Source organism: Myzus persicae, unplaced genomic scaffold (genome assembly GCF_001856785.1).
Source record: "Myzus persicae strain clone G006 unplaced genomic scaffold, MPER_G0061.0, whole genome shotgun sequence".
Lineage (NCBI taxonomy): Eukaryota > Metazoa > Arthropoda > Insecta > Hemiptera > Aphididae > Myzus > Myzus persicae.
In genome coordinates, this window is record NW_019104422.1 from 655394 (window position 1) to 676840 (window position 21447).

At 29.4% G+C, this 21447-nt stretch overlaps 3 protein-coding genes across 3 annotated transcripts; 2 read left to right on the forward strand and 1 right to left on the reverse strand.

Annotated features, from left to right (window-relative positions):
• The first annotated feature begins 1033 nt into the window (after nt 1–1033).
• LOC111042069 (N-alpha-acetyltransferase 40) lies at nt 1034–3309 on the forward strand. The gene is made up of 3 exons (XM_022326560.1): nt 1034–1270; nt 2359–2700; nt 2790–3309. The coding sequence occupies exons 2-3, from the start codon at nt 2429–2431 to the stop codon at nt 3127–3129; spliced, it is 612 nt and encodes a 203-aa protein (XP_022182252.1). The 5' UTR covers nt 1034–1270; nt 2359–2428; the 3' UTR covers nt 3130–3309.
• Nucleotides 3310–3886: 577 nt separating this feature from the next.
• LOC111042065 lies at nt 3887–6185 on the reverse strand. The gene is made up of 5 exons (XM_022326556.1): nt 5905–6185; nt 5615–5842; nt 5421–5552; nt 4556–4662; nt 3887–4257 (listed from the first exon to the last, which is right to left on the reverse strand). Exons 1-5 carry the CDS (start codon nt 5945–5947, stop codon nt 4147–4149), a joined length of 621 nt encoding a protein of 206 aa, XP_022182248.1. The 5' UTR covers nt 5948–6185; the 3' UTR covers nt 3887–4146.
• A 38-nt stretch (nt 6186–6223) lies between these two features.
• On the forward strand, nt 6224–21093 carry LOC111042064. The gene is made up of 2 exons (XM_022326555.1): nt 6224–6666; nt 18471–21093. Exon 2 carries the CDS (start codon nt 18872–18874, stop codon nt 21044–21046), a length of 2175 nt encoding a protein of 724 aa, XP_022182247.1. The 5' UTR covers nt 6224–6666; nt 18471–18871; the 3' UTR covers nt 21047–21093.
• The last annotated feature ends 354 nt before the right edge of the window (nt 21094–21447 follow it).

The following is a 21447-nucleotide window of genomic DNA, read 5'->3' on the forward strand; positions in this document are numbered from 1 at the left end:
CATAGATAATAAAGATATGGATAGGACATATTGGTCTTATCAGCGGTCTTCGAGGGGAACAATTGAGGCCAAATAAAGTATACCTATATTGAGTATCGACTATCAATATAAAGGAGCCTCAATTGCCTTCCCCTCCGGGAACGCGGCCTCAAATGTATTTAACATAGGCGTGGCCTATCCATATCTTTATTATCTATGGCAGGAACACACCATAATGTGTATGGATAAGAAAACTTTACAATAAATGTAATATAAAATACAATTTCAATCATAAATCAGTAGTATCTAGGTAGGTATATTATAGTTAATTTTCAGAAAAACAAAGTAAGTTAAGCAAAAAGCAATTTGAAATTTGAGTAATCAATATGAAAACTGAAAAGGATTGATAAGTGATAACATCCATATTTTGTAAACATTGCCCGACCTTCATATTATGGCGACCAGGCGTCATATTTGTATGCATTGTCTATAGAAAGTCGACTGTCTAGTTTATATACATCTGTGGATCCAGATTTTTTAAGATCCACAAAATAATTATTCCGAGAGATTTTTTGCCACAAAATATTTGTCCCGAAAGACCTAGTTAGTTCCGCATGTTCCAAACGTAGAACAAGCATTTTGTGGAACAAAAGTCCATTGGAACAAGTGTTTTCGGAACAATATGCAATGTTTTAAAGTTAAAAATTTATAAAATGTTCAATTTTTAGGCTTAACTGAGGAATAAAAATTTAACACAAGGTTTGTCATAACTAAGGATTTTTTACTCTTTTTATACAATACTTAAATTAATTTTTTTAAATGTAGGACCTTTGACGAAAATAATAACTAAAACTCTTTTGCACCTACCCCCAAACCACCAAAAGTTATGCTGTGCCCCATGCCATTATTTCCAGAATATCTTTTCCAAACATATTTTTTCCAATCACCACTTTATCCACAACACATTTGATCCAATGGTCATTTGTTCATTTGTTGTGGTCGTAGATTACAAAGACTTTGATTTATGATAAAATATAATAACAAATGAATGACAATTGTCGTTAAAAATATTTTGTTTTGTAATATTTTATAATACCTAAGTGTAACACTAATACAACTGTATTAAAGTATAAATAAATTTTTAAAAACATTGTTTTTGTTTTATTATATCCTTTAAACTATATAAACATTTCATATTGTGTTATACATTTACGTTGGTCATTAAATTGAAAAATACATATTATTGCTTAAAATTCAGTAATTTAATTAATTTAAGGAACGTTTCATTTTGGTAGGTACCAAAAAACCTATAATTTATATTTGATTTAATAATACATTAGTATAAAATAATTTTTATGCCATCATATAGTTAAAGGTAATGTTTACATTTTCTTGTCTTAAATCATCATACCGATAAAAATGTGCATTTGCTTAGATAAATAAGTAAGTGGTATATCACAAGTAATATAATATCAGAAAACATTTTTGGGTATTTAAAATCTAAGTCCCGACAATATTATTCTAATAATCTAAATTTTAGATTAACTGACGGGGTGGACTGGCTATTTAGGGTGCAGGTTGCAAAATTAGTTAGGGGCCCAAATATTATATTTTTTTAACTTACTAAAATTAGGAATAAGTTCTACATTACATTTAGAATTACATTTAAGACAAGGACTGACAGTGACAATCGGTGCTTGGATCATAAATTTGAATGGTGGCCTGGGGTGCTACTTGGTTTATAACACCCTGGGCCAGTCTGCCCCGGATTAACTGATGTCCTCATAAATAGTGTAGGTGAGGTAGTGTGCGCTATTGGTTCAATCTATCAATTAATGTTTTTGGCTATTTTATTTTTTAAAGTTTTACTGGAGGAACTATGATGTATTTTATTATTTATATACATGTTTTTTTTTTTAAATGAACATTCATGAGGTTTTTCATTTTGATGTTAGGTACCCTATATTTTTAATAATTAGAAGCAGAATTTGTGTATGAACATTTTTACATATATCAATATTAATTGATTGCGTTTTGTTTATAATCGATTAAAGTTAAGGTGAACAAGACATAAAATAACCGATTCTCTTAACATATTTGGTGCACTGCCTGCTTGAATAACTTAAATTTTAAATACTAACATTTACTATGAGTGTTGAAAAATTTATTTTGTATACAAATTTGGCTGCGCAAAAAAAAAATGAAAATAATGTTTATCATACCTTTCATCAATCATATATTTACTTGTATTATGATAGGTACTAATATATATAACCATAGACTACCTACATGAAACTATTTTCATATAGGTAGTATGTGGTTTTACTTGAGTGCATATAAACATTTAATATCAATTTAACATTTTTTTTTTTTTCACAGGTTTTATTAATTCATTTTATACTTATTTTGTTAAAACTGATAAGTTTAAAGTACAATTGTTGCAACTAAGATGAATAATCCTAAAGTAAATATGAGTATTCAAGCAACTAAGAAGGTGAATGGTTTAGCAGATCCAACTAAACCATTTTCTTCATTTATGAAGTATAATAAAAATGATCTTGATATGACAATGCAATTTATAAAAGCACCTGCCATGACTACTTTCCTCAAAGCTAAGATATTTTCTATGGTTAAAGACAATATGATGGAAACATATAAGAAGTGTCCTTGGGGATGGAATGGGAAAGATAAACGCGCAGAGTTATTCCACAAAGATTCTAGGTAAAAGACATTTTTGTTACAATACAATTCATCATTAAAAAAATTTTTAATTATAAATATTTCATTAAAAAAATTATATTTTATTGTAGGTATATTTTAGTTCGACATTCAAGTAATAACTCAATAGCAGCTTTTGTGCATTTTCGATTTGACATAGAAAATTTGATTGAAGTTTTATATTTATATGAAATTCAAATTGATGAAAATGTACGCGGTAAAGGTCTTGGAAAATATCTTATGAGCCTCTTGGAAACTATGGCATTTCACTACAAGATGAAACGTATTGTTTTAACAGTGCTTAAAAGTGAAGAGAATATAGTAAAATTCTATTTTTCACTTCAATATGAAATTGAATCATATTCTCCAAAAGACGCATTTTATTATATACTCAGTAAAAAAAAAAAAACTCTAGAACTTGTAAAGAACTAATATGTTTGTGATAGGTTGGTTCTGTAATAATAATAATTTTAAAAACTTTTTATACATATATTTTATTTTATACTATATAATATGAATTTAATACTTTGGGTTACATTATTTGTATCGTTATTGCTACAATTTAAAGTTCATCATTTTTTTATGAAATAATATACAATGTGTTTAAAATTATATTTATAGTACTTACATATTTTTAATTAGTACAGATTAATTAAGAAATCACAACATCTTAGGAACTTACATCTATTAACAACCTATAACAAATACTGAAGTGTAAAAATGTGACAAACAGCTGAAAAATTAATAATATACATACATAACTCATGATAAAAATAATTCAAAGATAAATAATTATTCAGTTTTCATACAAATTATCAGTTGAAATCTGAAATAAAAGTTAAAATAACATTATTTAAGAAATTTCAAAAAACTAAATTTACCGAAATAGTGAGAAACATTCATAACATAATATTTAATGGAGAATAAGGAATGAAACTTGAATAATATACTTAAGTATTTTGTTCATTAAAAAAAAAAACTAAGTCTAATTTATGAATGAAATACAAAATTACTCTGCGATTATGAGAGTTCATATTATACCTAGCCTTATCAGAATATGCTACACATCATTTTTTTATTTTTCATAACATTGTATACAATGTTATATTAGGTAATAAATGAATTAATTAATTCTAATAAGGACCTATTTTTTAGATTTAGTCATTAACAATATACAATATAACTATAAAAAAATATAATATATATTAATATTATTAAACTTCTAAAATAAAGTATCGGGAAAAGACTAAATATAAAAAAATATGTCCTTTACATTTTAAGAACGACCATAACCATAACAATGTCAACTTGGATATAATTTGGTTTGGAATACATCGAATATAATTATTTTATGGTATGTATATTGTATATTGTGAAGTGTGATATGCAGCAAACCAATAAATAACTTAACATGTCTTCATTACATATTAAGATAATTTTTAACTAAATTTATAATTTAGTATGTTTGACATTTTCTGTCCAGTAGTTTTGAATTGTCATGGCTTCCAAGCTATTTAGAAATGAATCATTGTCCAAACTATACATTTCATCAGAATTTTCCTGTAATATTAAAAGATTTTCTTAGATTTTACTATAAATAATAATTTCTGCTAATTTAATTCACTATTTAAGTGGTCCTAAATTCTAATCAATTATTTACTATAACTCTAAAAATTGGTTGATCGGTATAATAATGGGGCATAAGCCCGAGAAAAAATTTAATAATTTAAGCTCAATATCGACAATCAAAATTAATTTTTTTTAAATTTAAATAATTGTGTTAACGTAAATAATATATTTTTACTATGTCACAATAAAAAATTTAAATTACAATAAATAACTAATAAGGTAAACTTACTTTGAACATGTCATCTAAATAACCAATAGAGTCTGCATTGCTACAATGATCAAGTGCTTGGGGAGTATTCCATCTACTTTTTTTGTACATTATATATCCTAAAATCACTTTAAAAAATTATAGAAAATTAACACTTGAACACAAATTAGTAATTTATTATAACAATTTCATATATTATAATATTATATAACATTATATTTACAATATAATATAACATCATATCTATAATAGTCAATTCAGTTCTTCGTTTTTGGAAAACGTTAGACTGGCCATGCTTAAATTGAATAGAGTACAAACAAAAATAAAATATAAATGGTGCTTGATAATTGCTAAATTTATATTTTATCTTAATTGTTGATCTGTAATAGTTTTAACTAGAAGCTGATTAAAAATAATAATAAATAAAGTGGTGCTTGGTGTTATTTGAGCAATATAGTAAAAGTTCAGGAAATAATTGTTTTCCCCTTTTAAAGTATTTTACAAAAATCTGTTCTTAATTTTAAGTGGCAACATCAGATTTTAATTTCAAATTTTTCAAATACAGAATAATTTGTTATTATTACGTATAACAAAGCAAAGTAACTGAAACAAATTTAAAACTGGTTTAAAATTTAACAGAAGTATTAAGTATTGAATTATTTATTAGAAAAATAAACTGATCAGCTTAAAAAAAATAGCCTTTTAGTCATAGACCATAGTACAATATATAAATTTAAAGAAAAATGCATGAAAAACAACATAAATTATTATTTATCTTTGACCGAAAATACTAGTGGTTTTTTTTATTGAGTTTAAGTATTTAATATACCAAATTATTACTGATTTTAATAGTTTTTACTTTTTATTAATATAATTTGTAAAATACCAAATGATAGAAGAATCACACAGCCAGCAAGAGATGCTCCCGATATTAAAACAAAATGAGAATTCATATAACTTGATATTTCAGGTAAAGATGTGATATTTGTATATGTGTCATTTGATCTTTCAAGTATATCTGTGAATAAACGTATAAATTAATATTTTTTCATGAAGATTTTTTAAACTATATATAAAAACCTGTTTCATTCTGAAGTTCATATTGTTCTTTTAAAGCAAAACTGTCATTGAGTTCTGTGGAATTTTCTGTTAACAAAACAATTTGTGATTTGTTGTTTACTTGTACATTATTAGCAAGTCCTAAACTAGAAGGGACAGTTTTTAAACTGTGTATCTGCGTACTGCGAGCAAGACGACTTAAGCTGTATGGAGTAAATACATTACTGGACAATACTATTGGTAAAATACCTGAAAATATAATAATATATAAATAGTTTGAAGAAATAATTGTATATTGAACACTTATTTACCTTTTAGGTAACTAGCCAGACACACGAAACAAATTAAGTACATTATGTTGATACTAGGTAATGAAACATTTTAATAAAATTGTTAAGCCGTTCAAATTAACATTTCATTTCAAAGGTTTGCGAATAAAAGAATACAACAATTTAAAAACATTAATTAATAGCTTGTAATAATTTATAATTATTAAGGATTATTGAGAATAAATCATTTTATTGGGTATTAATTGCACTTTCGCAGTTCGCAGTTCGCACTTGTCACTTGCAAAGTTGATTCTTATAGATTGATAACAAAATGTTTGTATATACCACTGTCTTATATATCTTGGTCCGTGGCTTATACATTGGTGGTGGTATAATTTTATTTGTTTGAAAATTTATGGCATAATATATATAACATCTTTGGTTTTTAAATATTCTTTCCATCAGGATTTTCAAGAAGAACAATTCGATACGTAGCGATACGGAATAGTTACATACCACCTCGACCTCGTATCGGTGTCCGAGTCCGATACGGGACTCAGTGTCTAAGACGTTTGTACCCGAAACATTATCTATATGTGTGTTCGTAGCCGATGTTTACGATTATGTACATCGTGATTGTTCCATGCGGTACCACACCACAGACAAAATAAATTATAGCTTGTATAAAATATAATAAATTTGGTTTTGTTATGCATAATATAAACTAATCAGTGGCGGGCGTCGACAGCAAGGCTCGACATTTTCGGCAACTGGCAAGTGTTTCAAGAAAATCGTTGAATTTTGGTAAGTTACATTTTAATAAGTTTTTCGTATATATTTGTGAGTATTGTAAGGCTATTTCAATATGCGTTCTACTCTGTGATTTTCGTTCGGTTGCTAAAATGGTCACTAATATAAATAATATAGTAATACAATTTTTAGATTCTGTCGAGCGGAGCGTTAATTTTACTGTAATGTGTGTTTTAAAATGGTAATTTTTAACAAACTTTTTTCGGCAAACCGGTTTTGTTTTTTATGCCCTAACTCAAAAAAATAATAACCGTAGATACCTTAAATTTGATGATATTTTCAATATAATATATGTTATAAGCTATGTGGAATACCGGGCAATGTGAACATTACCCGGTCAATGTGGTCTTGCCGGGACTATGTAAACCACGATTTTTTTTAACCAACTAATATTATTTTTTAATGTACACATTGCCCGGTATTCCACATTGCGCGTAACATTAACTCTGAGCTATTTTATGCATGAGAAATGATCGATTTTTTTAAGTTATACCTTTTTTACAATTATTGACGATTATAAAACTTGGAAATGTAATACAAAGTTCAGTGTAAATTCATGATTTATATGTGAACATTTATTGAAAATTGAGTACCTATATGGTTCCATATAAAATTTTCTTACTAGTATTATTTAAAAATGTTGACTTTAATAACACAAATATTTTTTATGGCCATCTGAATTTTAAATGTTGACAAATTTGCAGGATATTCACTTGTAGAATGACGAATTTTATACTTTACCTTAGAACGACAATTTTAAGAAAATAAATAACGGGACAGTTGTTACTCCCCCCCTCGCCCCCAAAAAGCCTCTTTATTCACTTACACATACATTCATTATATACAAACACATTTGTACAGTATACAGTGTAAAAGTCCAAATCTGTGTCATATCCCAAACAATTGTTTCTAATTTATTTACCCTTTTTGAGTTAACTATTAGCCCTCGATTCTCGTTCCACGAAAATTGTTATTTACAATAGGTACCTGTTATTAATAACTTAGGCTATACAACTGTTTTAAATTTGTTTCAAACATTGATTTCTTTTAATGAATTCTTATAATAGCTGCATCCGAGTTGGGTCCCAAAATTAAAATTGCTATACTAGTTGGGTCCCGGATTTTTATAGTTACTACACTAGTTGGGTTCTGAATTATCTTAGCTACAACACTAGTTCATGAATATTTTTTGGTAAGTACTACAATATACTAACATTTTCCTTCCCATTTTAACAGACTTAAGACTGTCTAGGATCTATTTAGACCACAGGTATGGTTAAAAATGTTTTTTTTACAGTTATTTTTTTATTTTGTTTGTTTCTTTTTTATTAAAATATAAGTTATTAGAATATATATAGCCATATAGATGTAAGTGAAAAAATATTAAAAATGTTAAAAACCAGGTATAAAAATATATATTATATAATATAAATATAGCCATATAGGTGTAAGTGAAAAAATATTAAAAAGGGAAGGAAAATGTTAGTATAGTGTAGTACTCACCAAAAAATATTCAAGAACTAGCGTTGTAGCTAAAATAATTCAGGCCCCAACTAGTGTAGTACCTATAAAAATCCGGGACCCAACTAGTGTAGTACCTGCGATTAGCCCCTAGTACTCGGGACCCAACTCGGATGCGCCGCTTATAATAAGGAAAACGGCACCATCTTCTTGAAACGGGATTAAAAGCGTCCCGTTCGAAGTTTGTCAGGACATGGTTGTCAAGAAAGGGAAATCTCTTTTTTTAACAGGACATCTAGTCACCCTAGTTTACCTGCTTACTTTTCTAATTTATTTAAGAAATATTAATCTAAGACACCTAAAACATTATATTGTTACTTAAATTATTATTTTCTATACTCGTCACTCGATGAAGTTTAAACAAAATATTTAGACAACTTTTTTCAAATTTATATTTCAATCCGTTCATAAAAATCGAACAGTATTACCTAGAAAATGTGATAATAATTAATTACATGTTGTGTATGAAAAAAAGATATGATTCAGTGAATAAAGAATCCTCTTTTGGAAATTGAGGTGGAATAATTGGAGGCTATTTATAAACATTTAAAATTTTTAGTGTTGATATAATTTAAACCCGGTAAATAAGTTGTAATATGTAACACAATGTCTACATATGTTACTCTGTTTGCAGCTAACAAATAGATAGACACGATTATTTTTAAATGCTTAAAATGTTGACAAAATTCGTCAAAATAACAAAAATATATAAAATGATAAAGTGTATAGCTAAGGCTTGAAACTTTTATTCTAAGTTCTTATGTTCCTCATAAATACTTATTATTAATATCCAAAAATCTAAAATATATATTGTTGCATTGTTTTTTTTTCAAGTTAAAATGGTTGACAAAATTGGACATTTGAATGAAGCGAATAACGATTTTAGTTATTTTTTTGCAATTCAAAATATTAATTCTGAGCTCTTGAAACTTATGGCATATATAATTATATTTTAATAATATTTTAAATAATTTTTATTTTGTATTATATTTTATGCTATATTATACAAAATGGCATTTTCAAAATATTTAGATTGATTTAATGATTTACCTATTGACTTTTTACACCATGAATCTCTGTAATTATTCACACCGTTTTATACGGTAAGTCGGTATTGACTCTAAAGTGGATAACATAAATAATATATAGATAGTATAAATAATATTAAATATAGTTTATTATAATAGTTAATAATATAATAAATGCATTGCTTTTGAAAAAAGCACGTGAAACTTCTTTTGCAGTTGTTGGGTTTATGGGTTTATTTCAAATGAATTATTTGTAAACAATACTCTAATATAAAAATGAAATTTATCATTGCAGTAATCTGCAAGATTTAAACATATTTATAATTTTATTACAAAGTAAAATCAGCGATGCTGTAATATTAAATTTTTTCTTTTAACTCCCTCTCCAAAATACATACCTACTACATCAAATTTATCTCGAAATTGAAGATTTAATCATTTTTTCTATTATAAAAAATATCTTCAGATATAAAAAATACTATCATACATAATTTTGATCAGTACAAAAGTAATGTTATGTACATGTTATGTATCAGCATAATGTCCATAATAAACAGTCAGGTTTTTTATTTTTAGGCCATTGTAGTCATGTAGGTATTAATTATAATTTATTTTTACAAAACAAAATATATTTTATATTCTAAAATAGCTGGTGATATTCTTCGAAATTATATCAGACGTTGATAGGCATTGTATAGCCGTAATTATAACTATATACATGAGTATAAATGTGTAATCAACATAATAGGTATTTTGAAAATGTATAGTTATTATACAATTATATGGTACTAGCTGTACCTCCCGACATTGTCCGTGCTGAAGATACGTTTTTTTTTATAAATTATTTGTAAACAAATGTATACTCCATATTTTTACTAATTATAATTATAGTACCTAATATATTATTACGTACATATTATGTAACCAAATACCAATGATAACTTTTCTAATAAACAAAAAAATTATCATTTTTCGTGAGCTGAAAAAATGCATGTATTGGCTTTGTTTGCTTTACCCACTTATAAGGGTTGAACAAATACTCTGTAAACACCCTTAAAGTTTCAAGGATCCAATGATATAATTTTCATTTGCAAACGTTCCAGTAGTTTTTGAGTCTATAATAGCTACAATTCAATTCTCATATTTGTTTTGCTATATAATATTTTATTCGAGGCCATAAACGCTACAATTTGATGCATGCATTTTCTTCTGCGGCATCATTTGGGGCTTGACAAGAAGGGCATTTGCCCCTTTCTGATTTTAAAAGGGTGTCGGGCTGTTTTCGTTTAACAAGTAGTATATTTTATGACCTCAAAAACATGTCTATTTTTATAAAATGTTGAAAAAATATTTGTTATGTACTAAGAAATTATTGTCACTCAATGATAAATTGGTAATTAGTAATTACTAACTAATAGTTTGTTGGAAATTTGAATATATTTATATTTAGACGCATGTGGGACGCGAATGATGGTTGGTATGTAATATGTATAATGTGTATGGGTGTGATAATTGTGTGTTGTTTGGAGGAAAGAAACATGATGTATTAATTTTTGGTTGCGAGTTAAACGAGCATTTTTTTTAAGGAGCAGGTCAAAACTCTGGTCTCCCTCTATTAAATACTGAAATGACGCCACTGTACGTTTATCTCATTGGCCCGAGTATTCAATGGTAACTATTTATTTATTCTGGGTGATCCATTTAAGTGTCCATACTAATTATTTTGAAAATATTTTTTTTACATATTTGATATCATTTCTAAACCACATTTTGGAAGAAAAAAAACGAGATTTTTACTGTTTATTATCGTTAATTATTTCTAAGTTTTTACTTTTTCGAATGACATCATACTTATTTGATTTCAGATTCCGTAGCAGAATATTATTTTGAGTATTTAAATCTATAAAGATACATTTTTAGACAAGTAGTTCATTAATTATAAGAAGGGCTGAGGTCTTCTAGTATATAGGTACTCAAAAATCTTAAAATATGTTTTCTATGCACATAAAAAACAAATAATATAATACACTTAAAGTATATTTCGACTAATGTAGGTAATATATAAAGTATGGTACCTACCTAAGTTAAAATATTTATGTGAACAAAAATTTGAAAAATCTATTTTAATCAATTGAAATAAACTTGAAAAATTATGTTTGAACTAACAAAGTAATTTCTACGATCATTATTTCTACCACTACTATTATAATTTGTAAAATGTAACCAATGGAAACTAATTTTATACAAAATCGATAGTAAATCTCAAAATCCCTGAGTATTAGCACCTCTTCATTCCTTTTTAGATTGAATGACTACAATCCAGTAAATTTGTTCAAAACAACCATGCATTACAACATTCACCTAGACTAGGCCAAAACACTAGTGATCTGTACTAAGATTCGTGGAGTACTTATCGAGATATTAGCGTAAACAAAAATCGGGCTTCTATTTTATAATATATTTAGTATATAGATGCAAGATGCATATGTATATTTATATTTATACTAAAATTAAATATTAAATATAATAATGTTATACAAGGTGTTATCTATAGGTAATTAAGTAAGTAAATACTAATTTTGAAGTTAACATTTTCTACAATTTTTTTACTGTAATATCAAACAACTCACTGTTTAATCCCCCAATTGTTCAAACAATTTTCACAAAATGTATCCTCATCGCATTTTCCACCTACTGTTATAATATCTACCCTATTGGCTATTACTTGTACGTATTATATACTAACATTTACTTAAATGATCTTGATAATTTTGACTTCAATTATGATTGTGAATCTAAACTTCGAAGTTTATGTTTGAAGTTTGAATGATAATTAATTGTTCTCATATACCTAAATAAATATTTAGTAATTGTATCTTCATACATAAAAAAAAGAGGACAAGTGGGTACCGCTCTGTTGTACAGTAGCTGTCAAACATGTCATTGCATTCGAAAAATGATTCTGAGTTGAGACGTTGTGTCATCCTGACGAATGCCTCAATATTTGTATAAATAATCAGATTAAATAGTAGGAAAAAAATATATATAAGAATCGAAAATATCTTATGCCTATAAATATCGCAACTTTCCAGTAAACTTTTTTTCGATAGAATTAGAATAACGTATGTGTAATCTTCTATTAAAATGTCTTATTTTAGCTATGAAAAGAAAAACGTATATGAATTTTTAACTAAAAAATAATTTGATATTTTGATGAATTTCGTCAAGATTTAAACTTAATATGTGTACTAAAATAATCATGCCTATATGTATCTTTAATATTTTTGAACTTCTTATAAAGAAACTTACAAGAAACCTATTGCATATAAGGGTTAACGGTTATTAGTTTTTGAGTTACTCCAAATAAATAAAATCGATTTTTTTCAAAAATTGATTTGCGTAAAAACGACCACTTTTTTGTTTTTCCTGACGCTTTCTAGAATAACTAGACATTTTCATATTTGTCCTCTTAATTGCATCTACTAGATTTCGAAAAGATGCCGATTCCGAAAATCGGAGCATTTCTACTACCCCAAATTTGGTGACTGACAGAAAAAAACATTAGTGTAAATACCTCGGTAAATACAATACATTTATCGCTCCTCATAGAATCTAAAATATTCTGATTCGTGAATTTCATTAGATTAATAGTTGTATTTTATTTTAACATTTTTCATAATATATAGCAATTAAAAGTAATGTACGTTCAATTTATAATCGCAGTAACTATTGCCCTCGGGCGTCAATAAAAAATAAATTAAAAACAAAATAATTGTTGTGTTTAGATTAAGAGCCCTCGTGGTCTGAAGTCGTGGATTTTTTACGGACTTCTACCACCCACCCCAAAAAATATAACGTTCACCTCCATATTTTACGAATATTTTTCAAACCTGAATCTTTTTTTTTTTTTTTTTATTAAAAAAAAAATAATATGTACAATCTGTACTATGCTATACAATAAGTAATAGGGTTAATTTTTTTTTACAAGGCTGGACGGCTTGATGGAAGGGGGTGTCCAAACAACACTACTTCAATTCTAGACTTTTAATTTGTTATTTTTTTTTTATTATTATTTATTATTATTGGTTGAGGAGGTCCTTGGGCCAATTTCATTTTAGACGACGTGGTGGATTATCGGGGAGAGTGAGAGAAGAAAGATTGGAAATGAGTGGATTTGGGTGGTTGACTGTATTATTGTGAAATAATTTATAATAGTGGGAGGCTAGGGTGTATATGTTTGTAATATTGAGATCAGAGTGGAGTGTGAGGTTGCTGACATACCAGGGGGCGTTGGTGAGGAGGCGAAGGCAGATTGATTGGAAGGATTGGAATTTTTGAATGTTTGATTTTTTGGAGGTACCCCATAGCTGTATTCCGTAAGTCATTGAGGGGCGGAGGATTTGTTTATAGATTACGAGTTTTGTGTTGAGAGGCAGATTTGATTTAAGAAGGTGTTTCATTTTGTGGAGTTTTAAATTGAGTGACTTCCTTTTTGTTTTTATGTGATATGCCCAAGTGAGTTTGCTGTCGAGATGGACTCCGAGGTAGCGGGTCTCTTGTGTTTTAGGAATCGTGACATTGTTGAGGAACATAGGGGGACTATGATCTGGACGTAGAGTAAAGGTTATGTGGATAGATTTATTTGGATTTATTTTGATTCTCCACAAATTGAACCAGTTGTGTAGTTCATTAAGATGGGTTTGTAGATTATTAGATGCTATGGTTAGGTCGACATTGGTAGAAATTATGCCTGTGTCATCTGCAAAGGTAGCAAGAGTGGGGTTTTCGGAGTGAGGAATGTCGGAGGTAAAAATATGTCGAGAGTTTGTGAAATTATATCGATTAATCTGTGGACTTGATGGAGTGACGAATATTAATTTTTGAAACCGAATTGAGTGTGGGGGATTATATTTTGGCTTGTTAATATAGGGTTTAATCGCTTTAGTAAAATCTTTTCTAGGATTTTTGAGAAAGAAGGTAAAAGGCTGATAGGTCGATATGAGGAAGGCAAGTCAGGAGGTTTATCAGGTTTTGGAATTAAAATAATTATGGAGTGTTTCCAAGAACGAGGAATGTGGGAGAGACGAAGAATTGAGTTAAAGATGAAGGTTAGGAGGAGAATGGCTTTCTTGGGCAAGTGTTTTATTATTCGATTTGTTATTAGGTCGTGCCCTGGTGATTTATTGTTTGGTAATTTAATGATAATAAATTGAATTTCGCTGGGGGAGGTACGTTTTATGGGTAAGAACATAGAAAGGCAGTTGGTTAGAGATTTTTCAATGAAGGATGTGTGATCGATGTTGTTTACGTCGGGGTGAGGTGTGAAATTATTTTTTAGAATAGAGGCAAATAGGATTGATTTTTCTAAGTTGGTCTTAGCGAAGGATCTGTCAGGATATCTAATTGGTGGTATTGAATTTTTTTTATTTAGAATTCTTTTAGTAGCTTTCCAAATAGAATTGTTTGAGTTGGTTAAATAGTGTATATATTGTTGGTACATTTCTGTGTTGTGAATGCGTAGAAGGTTTTTAAGGGAGCACGCAATGTTGTTATAGCGACTTTTGTCACTGGGGAGGTGAGTTTGGTGCCAGCGGTTTCTGGCTCGACGTTTTTCAACGAGCAGTTTTGAGAGTTGTTCAGGGAGAAAGTTTTTGTTGGGATTGGTGGGCAAGGAAGATGATGAGTCAAGGGCAGCGGTTTTTATTAACGTGGTGAGAGTCGAGACAGCAGAGTCTATCTCTTCAGTAGATTTTAAAGAAATGTTTAGAGATATATTGTGTTCAACTATGTGGGAGAATTTTTTCCAATCGGTTTTCCCTGGGGTAAGAGTGGGGAATTTTTTCAATGATACCAATTGGTTATTTAATGTTAATAGGATAGGTGTGTTATCAGACGAAAGGTCTGCAAGGTTGACTATATTGTAATTGATGTGATTAGGGAGAGTATGAATGAAAAAGTCAAGAATGTCGGGGATTCTGTTGGAATGTGATGGCCATTGGTTGGATCAGGAGGAGACAAGTATTTTATTGTTTGAAAGTAGTGATCTGTAGAATGAAAGGCCTCTGGAATTGGTTACTCTAGATCCCCATAGAAACTATGTCACAGAGTGACACGCGTGTCATAGGTTCGCCATCTATGGCTAGATGATGTTTGAAATTGAAGTCGCCTCCGGATAAAAATGTGTTACCGAGGAACTTGAAGTACTGAGTGAAGTCACTGTCGGATATTTTATTAGCGTGTCCTGGTGGGCAGTATACAGAGGAGATTGTAGTGGGAACATGGTTTAGTGAAATTGTTATATTTGTAGCTTGAAGGGAAGTAGTTTGGAATTGTGGAAGTACAGCGTGACTAATGTTTGTTTTTATTATTAATGCAGAACCAGCATGCGCAGTACCATCTGGGTGATCGCAGTGGTATGTTGAGTAACAGGGAATATGGAAGTTTGAGTGTGTGGTGAGGTGGGATTCACTTATTAGAAGTATATCTAACCTGAATCTTAAAAATTTAAATAATATAATTACTAACATTAGGCATGTATACAATAATTGTTGGTCCGTCTCTATGGAAACTAGAAATTCAAGAAGTAATTATTAAATTTTAATGTTTGAAATCATATTTCAAATAATACACCGATAATTCGATAACATTCAACCTACTATTATTAACATAATGTTAATTAAAATATTGTTATCTATTATTGTTATGGTTGGTTCAATTATTTGTAATTTTAAACGTATATAGTATATACCATAGTTTGTTCTATTTTAGTATTATATTACATACATGTTCGACGACGTCGCGGTATAGCTACATAATAACCTACCACCATGTTGGAGATTTCTATACTCTCATAAGTTATAATTATATAAATATATTATACTGTCAATAACTATTTGAATATATGATATGATGCATTTAAAAATGTAAATATAAATTTCAAACAATTAATTGGGTTTATCGCCTAACCATACCCCACCGTCTACCTATCGCGGGGCACATTCTACCAATTTTTTAATCACGTGATTCAACAATGTATACCCCATATACTGCCACTGCACATCGCTACATGATTCTAAAAATCTATGGAATATGTCTGGTATGTCGTTTGTCGTTATGATGTTAGAATTGTTACTGTGTTAGATCTATTCGATCCATCTTTATGTTTTTACGTAAGGTTCCACGACAAAATATCCCCACAAAAATATTGCATGACATAATATCCCCCATAATTATTAATTCAAAATTAAAAAAAAATATTCGTCAAAAATTAGATACTTATTTATTTATTTATTTATTTATTTATTCAGCCAAAACAATTTTAATTAAATAATTGCAATAAACACATTAATAATAGCTGATACATATACCAACTGAGCTATAAGCTCGTATCTGGTATACGAAGTTCAACGATATTACAATTCGTTTAATGTAAAATACTTATACAAATAAATTATGATATAAATAAATAAAAATAACATGATAAAATAGACTTAGAATACAAAAATATTGTATGTCAAAAAATTTAAGAATACAAAAATATGGAAATGATTAGTCAAAAATTATACAAAATAAAACACGTACCTATTATAATATTTATTATAATAGTTATGCACTATTGATTTTAAATATTTATTTTTATTAGTGTCACTATAACCTTTTATAACAGCAACTAGCCGCTTGTCCAAATCTTTATGCTTACGCCTTTTTTTCTGTTGAGGCACTCCAGCTATTTGCTGTTCCTCACGACACGCTTTGTAGGTAATGAAATAAAATGACAGTATGACACTATACTATCATTCTATCATCAAAATAACGAATAACACACGTTCACTTTGGAATTTAGATAAAGTGCGATTATTACTTCTAATCGTAACTTTTATAACAAAGGTCAACATTTTGAGTTATTATTTAACCGGGAAATTTTTTCGCGGGATATTTTGTCATGGAATATTTTTGTGGGGATATTTTGACCTGGACATTTTGACGTGTCACCGTTACGTATGGTTTCCAAGGCGCGGAGGCTAATCGTGGCCAAAATTAATTTATACCTGATTTGTTCGGACTGGTTTCCAAAGCGCGGCTGCAGCTCGCTTGACTTCAGATGTCAGACGTATCTAAATGATTACTACAGATTATACATTTATACGGATGTCGGGTGTTGGAGGTAAACGTATGGTGAATCGTGGACAAATGTGTGCTTTTCTTACATATCAAATTGTCAATTATCCAGTGTTTGAAACGTTCACTGAAAAAATTAATACTTTCAAGTTCATGTTCATCCTTAAAAAAGGAACTTATTCATGTGCACGTTTGTGTTTTTTTCAAACGGACGCGTTCACGTTCATTGAAAAAATGAATGCTTTCACTAAATTAGGTCGTAAATTAAATTTTTTATAATAGGAATTATAATTAGAAATTATTATTATATAATATAATTAATCAATATATTTAAAAAAAATATTTATTAAATGGCAAATAAATTGAGCTTCTTAAAAATCGTTCAATGTCATTATAATATAAACATCACGTTCATGTTCAATTTGAAAAAAACGTCCGCGTATCGTTCATTATATATAAACGTAAACTTGTGAACGACGTTCTTCCTTAACACTGCAATTATCTATTCTGTGACCATGGAATGATATTTTATTTTTTTGACTTGAACGGAACTTTAATTCCAATGATACGTTATAATAATACTCCAATTTTCATTCGGTAAAAATATTAAATAATATTCTTCATAATTTACAACTTCAGAGAACGACCAATGAATATGTTTTAAATTATTTTTATTTGATTAAATATTTTAACTTGACATTTTTAAATTACATTTATTACAATTCAAAGGACGAAAATAAAAATATGGTTAGGTGATTCCCGCCTTTTCGCGGAAGCAATGCGAAAGCAGTTCCCGCGGCGTCGTCGGTTCTAAACTGTAAGCAAAAAAAGATGATCCCGCCTAGGTTGTTCGTGTTGTAATGCTGTGGAGAATGAATATTTATTCAGAACGAAAATCAAGATAATAGATACTATAAAATGTACTATTTTTCTAATAAATGAGTAGCTTTTGGACAATTTATTCGTTGGGATGCTCATGAGTCATGAGCAAATTATGACAAATTTAACAAAAAGTGAAATAATTAGCAATAGCCTCATAGCTAGGTATAGGTAATATTATCAAATGTTTATTTTGTAAATTGTAATAATATTATAAAAAAAAGGTCGATCGTATTTATTATTAAAATATAGGCCGACCAGCTGACGTCGATGTGATGAAGAATATAAAACGGAGAAGGGGAAACGATTGCAAATAACGCGGCCAACAATTCGTCTTGATCGCCCGTATGCCTGCCTGCATTTCCAAAGGACAGCGAGCAAGGAGCAAAATATTATATGGATAGCGATAGCCTAACCACAGCCAACCGGGTGAATCACTGATCAGTCGTTGTCAAATACTCTCAAATGTGCCATTACGACTTGTATCCGTACTTATATGACTGGATAATAATAATATAATAAGTAATAACCTTATATTATTTTATATAATATGTTTTTTTAATGCGACGTAGCTTTTAGGTATGTATTATATGTATATTTTTTTTAACTCACTTTAATACTATACTTTATATGATAACATAACTTAACGTACTATGGAATCGTCGACAAATAAAAATTCCGTTCAATATCTGATCCGCAATCCATTTTCTACGTTGACGTATGAAGAGCAAATAGAAATAAAGCAACTAGGACGGCCTACTCCAGACTTAAAAGGTCTCGTTTCAATATCGAAAAAAGCTAACAAAGAATACACTCGTCGTTTTCATGTAGATACCTACAAAAAACACACGTGGTTATGCGGGTGCGAAGTCGAACAAGCAGTGTTTTGTTTTCCGTGTTTATGTTTTGGTAATGAAACTTCGTGGACTAATCGTGGTGTAAGGCACTTGGGTCATTTATCATCGAAAATAAAAAAACACCAAAATTCATTTGATCATTTGCAAAACGAAGTTAACCTTAAAGTACTCGGTAATGGTATTTTAAGCGATAAAGCCGATAAACTTCACGAATTAGAAATACAACGCCATAACGAGCAAATCGAAAAAAATCGTTATATTCTGGAAAAATACCTCAAATGTGTACAGTTTTGTGGGAAATATAACCTTCCGATGAAAGATTTTACTAAAAATAATATAAAGACTCCCGAAAATAACTACATCAGCGTAATGCCAGGCGCTGTTGAACTATGTAAAGGTTGTGACGTAAGTCTGCGTTGCTATTTGGAATACTCAAATAGTATAAATTGGGCTTCTACGACAATCCACGACGATTTATTGGACTGCATATTCCTTGTAGCCCGGCAGAAAATTATATCGGAAATCGAAATGGTGCAATTCGTTTCAATAATTGTTGACGGGACCACCCATGTTTCAAGCACAGTGCATTTGGTTATACTGTTCCGCTATGAATTAAAAGGTAAACCCGTCGAACGTTTTTGGGGGTTTTTCAAAGCTGCCAATGAAAACGATGCAGAATCACTGGCGCAGACGATATTGTCCGAAGTGAACTCGATTTTAAATGATGCGCCGTACAAATTAGTAGCTCAATCGTACGGCGGTGCAGCGGTAATGAGTAAAGTAAACGTTGGAATTAAAGAAATACACCCGTACGCTTATTATATGCATTGCCACGCGCACCAGTTGCATAAAGAATTGACCCAGTCGATTTCTGGGAACAAAGAAGTCCAAATGTTTTTTTCTGATTTGTCAGACATAACTGAATTCTTTTCAAACTCGCCGCAAAGGGTTGCCGTGCTGGATGGAATAGTGGGCAAACGGGCATCGCGGACCGGATGCAATTTCACCAGGCCAAGCGGCACTCTAAACGCGGTCTACATGTATCGAAGTGAGATGATGCAGTGTATGAACATAATAATGGGAACATCGCAACAGACTTCGACAATTAAACAGGCGGGATCGATAAACCGTCTACTGAGTGATTCTGTGTTTATACAGTGGTCGGCGGTCTTCAATGAAATAATGCCACACATCTACAGTCTGCACGACAATGTGGAAACCGCCGCATTGGACGAATCTGCTGACGAACGTATACCGATTTTGGTTCAACAATTCGAAAAACAAATTTCTTACGTACGTAATCAGGTTACTGATATTATTGAAATTGCTTCGAACTTGCCGGACGTGAATGTTAAAAGAAACCGTTTGGACGAGCATTGCTGTAATCGTAGTAACCACCACTATAACAATGAATCTCGAAAATTATTAGCTATTGAAATTTGCAATTCTTTAATTGATATAACTAAAGATCGTTTAGAGTTCACTCAACACTTGACCGCAGTTAAGCTATTTCAATCTGAAAAATATCCCGTTTATACGAAAAAATTTCCAATTCATTTACTTCAATGTACGGATTATTGTTACCCATTTTTTGATAAAGATAGACTGAAAACTGAACTAAATGTCTTGTATTATAGAGATGACTTTCGTACTTTGTCTGGTATTATTCCAACACATCAATATATTTTGAAGAATAATATGATTGATACTTTTAAAGAAGTTATTTTGCTATTAAGAATATTAATAACAGTTCCTCCAATGACCACAGGGCAGCAAAACAGTTTTTCAACTTTAAAAAGGATTAAGACGTGCCTAGAAAACCAAATGGTTGAAGAAAAATTGAATGCTCTAACAATGATAAATATTGAAAGTAAAATGATTTCAGATGATATTGATTTTAATAAAAAAGTAATTAATATGTTCAGTGAAATGAACGATAGATGTTTAGATTTTAAATATAAAACCAAGTAGTGTAATCAATTTTTATTTCGTATAATTTAAAATTGTATTTAAGAAAAATAAACAATAATAATGTACCTATATAAATCATTATGCATTTTTCTACGATATACTATTTAAATAAAATATGATTGATTTTTAAACTAGTTTTGTAGACTTCTTCAGGTTCTTTTTCCTACATTGAATAATAGTTGATCCTAAGTACAATAATATTTAATATATACATACTGATAATTATTACTTGAGCTGTAGCTAATATATATAATTTGGCTCTTAGTATGATATATTTGTAAGTACAGAGTTGGCCACGGAAATAGAGGTAAAAATAAAGTCGTGTCTAAATATTCAATGTCTAACACATTTTTAGTTATTAAGTTACTTAAATGCTAATATTGTATAATATTAATAATTTA

Bases quoted from the DNA above. Each gene is read 5' to 3' on its own strand.
- LOC111042069 (XM_022326560.1), top strand. From the start codon at position 2,429: ATGAATAATCCTAAAGTAAATATGAGTATTCAAGCAACTAAGAAGGTG. The intron at 2,701-2,789 runs GTAAAAGACATT...ATTTTATTGTAG, and splicing joins TTATTCCACAAAGATTCTAG to GTATATTTTAGTTCGACATT.
- LOC111042065 (XM_022326556.1), bottom strand. From the start codon at position 5,947: ATGTACTTAATTTGTTTCGTGTGTCTGGCTAGTTACCTAAAAG. The intron at 5,843-5,904 runs GTAAATAAGTGT...TTATATTTTCAG, and splicing joins TCTGGCTAGTTACCTAAAAG to GTATTTTACCAATAGTATTG. The intron at 5,553-5,614 runs GTTTTTATATAT...GTTTATTCACAG, and splicing joins TGAACTTCAGAATGAAACAG to ATATACTTGAAAGATCAAAT.
- LOC111042064 (XM_022326555.1), top strand. From the start codon at position 18,872: ATGGAATCGTCGACAAATAAAAATTCCGTTCAATATCTGATCCGCAAT.